Raw genomic sequence first — 4,384 nt, 5'->3', positions numbered from 1 at the left:
AACATAGTATTGTCGTACAACATAAAAAATCACTCAGACTTTGATAAGTTTTCAACACTTCATTTACAAAAAGGTATCAGGTATCGAGAAGCACAAACAAAACAACAGTTATCGTCGCCACAACAAGCTATGTTGGCATGCAAAGGAAGAAATTCCGATTTCTTATCTAAGCTGGTTTTGAGTACAAATGATTTGAATGTTATTATAATTATAATCCAATGTGTAGCCTATCATGTTTGATTATAAGGTCTGATATACTTAGTATTTTTTGCAACTTACAGAGCATAAATCATTATCAAAAATCATTATATGTTGGCATCTTTGCGTTTTTTGCAAGTTTATAAATATGGTAACCACTTGAGTTTAGAAAATCAACAACACAGATAGCAATTCGGTTTGTTTCAAGTATTAGCAGCAAATTGTATAAACAAACTGGTTATTTATTTGGTTGTGAATAAGACAAACGTTGTTGAACCACAAACCATTGTATATTTGCTTGTTAAAATGAAACGTTCATTTAGATGGCCAATAGCATGAGCGTGATGGATGCTTTATTTAACCCCTTTGTATAAAGCAACTTGTCTCTGTCCTAGTTGCTAGAGAATGTAATACCTGGTGCTGAAGTTATTCATAATTCGGTAAGATGACAAGTTATGGTATAATCAAAGGGTGAGGTTAAATAAATCAATCCCAAAAAGCACAATCATCTAGACAATGGCCAAATATTCCAACAAATATTCCAACATAAATATAACAATAACACAATGCACCAATTTAGAATAAAACCATGAATGGCTAAAACGAAGTATCAAAATGAAAGCAAACCAACAACGTATAAATTCATTTCGTATTGTAGTTATTTTTGTTTTAAAAGTAAAAAGCCATGTGTTGTTCAACAAAATGTATAAAATATCATTGAAATTGGACTATGCAGATTCCATTTAAAACATAGATGTATACTTTGTCGAAAACAATTTTAACAGTCCAAATATTGGACACAACATTTCGGCTGCAGTGATCGATAAGTTTGGATATTCAATAAAATATTTCAATAGAATCAAACTAAACTCCATAAGCATATTCAGACCACATGTTCAAGTGGTATTTTTCGTAAATTACTAGTAGTAAACCATTATCAAAGCAAGGCAAAAACATACATTAACAAGTAAGCCATTCTCATTAGCAGAAGCGAACGGTTGTATTTCTACAACCTCTAGAGACAGCTATTCCGCTGTATTTTCCATTAAGACATGTATACTCGGAATTTGACGACGAACTTCTATACGGCGTGGTAAAACTATTCCCTACCGATATAGCACCACTTTGATGATATCTCAATTGTTGCATTTCAATTCCCCGCGGAGGTTTTGGCAATCCACACGTAACACATCTGAACACTTTAATAAAGCCGTTCCGGAACTTAGCGTTCATCCAGCAGTAGATAAACGGATTGTACATGCAGTTGGACATGGCAAGCCAATGAGACGCCGTCCAGACAATGTTCATTCCGGGAAGATTGTAGAACGTTTTGTTAATGTCGCCAGCTATGGTGATCACATGAAGAGGGAGCCAGCAAATGGCGTAGATAATAACAACCACTATCATCATTTTGATGATCTGTTAAAAAGAAAAGAAGAAGAAAATGGTTTGCATAATAAAGAATATACAAATCATCATATCTTGATCATGTAACGATAAGAAAATTATGTTGTTGTTTTTAAAAAGAAATTTGTTCAAAACATCAAAGACAGTAAACAGCAAATCATTTCTAATTGGTAATAGTAAAAGGTATGGAGTGATTTGGTTAAGCGCAGGTCTGTTATCCATTGTTCTTTAGCTGGACCGAATTTCTCAAAAAATCACTCACATAAACATCTTATTGCATTTAACAAAATATCTTATAAAAATATGAGTTAATTAATCAAAAGGTAGTTTGTCGTATTGACCCAAAATAGTGTTTCCTTTACAAGCCTCAATGCTCTTTAAAAGGAGAATATTACACAAATCAAAAATAGTGAGCTGAGCTTGATCCTGTTAAAAGGGAATGGCGCTTGATCCTGTCATAAGGGGCTTTAGTTGTTTCGAGAAATTGGTACCTGATGTACATGAATTTATATCTTGGATAATTTGCTGTCTGCACTTAAAGCATATTTTCAAAAAAAAAACCATTTCGTTTATTGAAAGTTGAAAAACATTACAGCTGTTTTAAACGGAAATGAACACAAGTGTGTACGAATTCACCACCGGTTCGAACATAATATAATTACTTATTTTACAACAAAAAGTATGAGTTTCAAGTGCCTGATAAGGCTAAGACAATTGAAAGACTTATTAAACAGGGCACTGGATGAACATTTCTCTGTTTCGTTTAGGATTTTCACATGGAAAACAATTTTACACAAATAAACGCTTCGTATTACATGTACAGTCCATTACAATGGAGTGTCCGTGTCATCTCTTTAAGGTTGCCTTATAGTTGCAGTGACATCAACAACATATATGATCTACATGAGTTAATCGTTTAATACAAAATATTAAGAAACTTGTTGCATACATTTTTGTTTTAGATAGTAACGAATGTAAGATGATTATTTTTATCACGTGACACAGATACTAGATTACTAGATACTTACTCTAAGCATTAGTTTATGCATTTGTAATTAAACGGAATCGGGTGATTGTGTTTTATTAATCGGTAAACGAGTAGTCAGTCTCATGCATTATTCTTTGTCTACACTTATTCAAATGAAATTTAAAATCTAATATAAGATAAGTGGAGGTGAACGACGTTTAGGCTAACTTTACGTATTAGCAATGCCAGAAAAAAATATGTCATAATGAATGGTATCGAAATAGAACATTGGGTAACCTACTTTGAATGTTAACTCAATAAAGTAGGATATAGGAATTTGCAAGGAAGATATTGTTACATATCAATTTACTAGAATACAAGACTTTGTACTTCCTTTAAGTGCTCCAGAAGATCAGCGTTTAACATACAAATACACGTAAACAAGTATGAACAGACGAAATAACAATGAATAGGGTGTGAGAACTGTCACGATTCCCGCTATTTCAATTACCTTTTTCTTGGATATTGAAATTCGTTTGTCTCGGTCACTGACAGCTTCTCCGGGAGTCTTGATGATCCACAGAACGAGAATGATTTTTCCGTAGGTAAACACGAGGATCGTCAGTGGAAAAAAATACTGGAAAAGAAGCAGTAATACATTGTAAACTGACTGCCCTGTAACATTCTCCCATAGCTCTTCACAAAAGTAGGGAGCATTTGAATCGTTGACGTACTGGTGAACCCTTGCTTTTATAGCTGTCGGCAAAGGTATAGCTACGGACAATAACCAGATGACGGAAATCACAATGCATGCTTGTTGCTTCGTCATTTTTTGTCTCAAAGGATGTACAATTGCCCAGTACCTATCCAGACTTATGGCAACAAGTGTAAATGAGCTCATAAAGACAGTTACCACTTGAATAAAGGAAACAATTGGGCACATTGTTTCGCCGAAGGGCCAAGAGTTTATAACCAGGTTTGCTATGAACGTCAATGGAATACAGAGAACTGCCATAAGAATATCACTCATAGCCAGGCTGACGATAAAGAAGTTCATTACTGTCCTCATTTTACGCGAGGAAAATACGATGTAGCACACAATTGAATTTCCGAATACCGACAAACATATGATAATGCTGTACATCGTGATTATTATCGCTTGCTGGTACATGGGGACAACGATTGGACCCCTAACAACACTCATTTCTGTCAAATTTGTGTTTGTTTCAGAAGTTGTATTATATAGTCCGTTTTCGCGCAAGTTACTGACATCCATTGTTGTTCACTTGATAGAGTGGCTGACTTAGAACACAACAAGCCTGTCAATATTCCATAGAGTAACGAAATTAATTCCGTAACAAAGTCAATTTACTGCGAACCAAGTTTCGCAGTTTGACACAATACGCTTTACATCAAATGCAATTATGCTGCCATTTGTCACCGATTTAATTCTTACGAAGTTTTTGACAGACATATTCCTTCCTGCATCTTAGAAGTGTGACATAATTCCGTGTTTTTAAAGTCTTTTCTTTCTTCAATGCCGATGAAAATTATGGTGACTGTGTTTTGTGATAGCCAGTTATTTTCAAGAGCGCATTATCATTTATCACACAGCATCGCTATTCGGGATGAGTTCGTTTACCTGAAAATATAATCAATGGTTTAGTTTGCATTAGGTTTTAGTTATAATTGGCACATAAATAAAGATAATGGACATTTCATCATAATATTTATGCAAAAAGCTACAGAAACATGCTCAGTAGCAAAAGGTTTAAACATAAACCCGGTTTAGTGGCAATGGGCAAACGCCAA

At 34.4% G+C, this 4,384-nt stretch overlaps 1 protein-coding gene across 1 annotated transcript; it reads right to left on the bottom strand.

The window, feature by feature from the left end:
* Positions 1–1,179: 1,179 nt before the first annotated feature.
* On the bottom strand, positions 1,180–3,776 carry LOC128213530 (RYamide receptor-like). The gene is made up of 2 exons (XM_052919317.1): positions 3,084–3,776; positions 1,180–1,617 (listed from the first exon to the last, which is right to left on the bottom strand). The coding sequence occupies exons 1-2, from the start codon at positions 3,774–3,776 to the stop codon at positions 1,180–1,182; spliced, it is 1,131 nt and encodes a 376-aa protein (XP_052775277.1).
* Positions 3,777–4,384: the final 608 nt, after the last annotated feature.

Source organism: Mya arenaria, chromosome 2 (genome assembly GCF_026914265.1).
Source record: "Mya arenaria isolate MELC-2E11 chromosome 2, ASM2691426v1".
Taxonomy (NCBI): domain Eukaryota; kingdom Metazoa; phylum Mollusca; class Bivalvia; order Myida; family Myidae; genus Mya; species Mya arenaria.
Note: the sequence above shows the minus strand (reverse complement) of the source record. Positions and strands in the feature narration are given on the sequence as shown.

Bases quoted from the DNA above. Each gene is read 5' to 3' on its own strand.
- LOC128213530 (XM_052919317.1), bottom strand. From the start codon at position 3,776: ATGAGTGTTGTTAGGGGTCCAATCGTTGTCCCCATGTACCAGCAAGCG. The intron at 1,618-3,083 runs GTAATTGAAATA...TCTTTTTAACAG, and splicing joins TTTCAATATCCAAGAAAAAG to ATCATCAAAATGATGATAGT.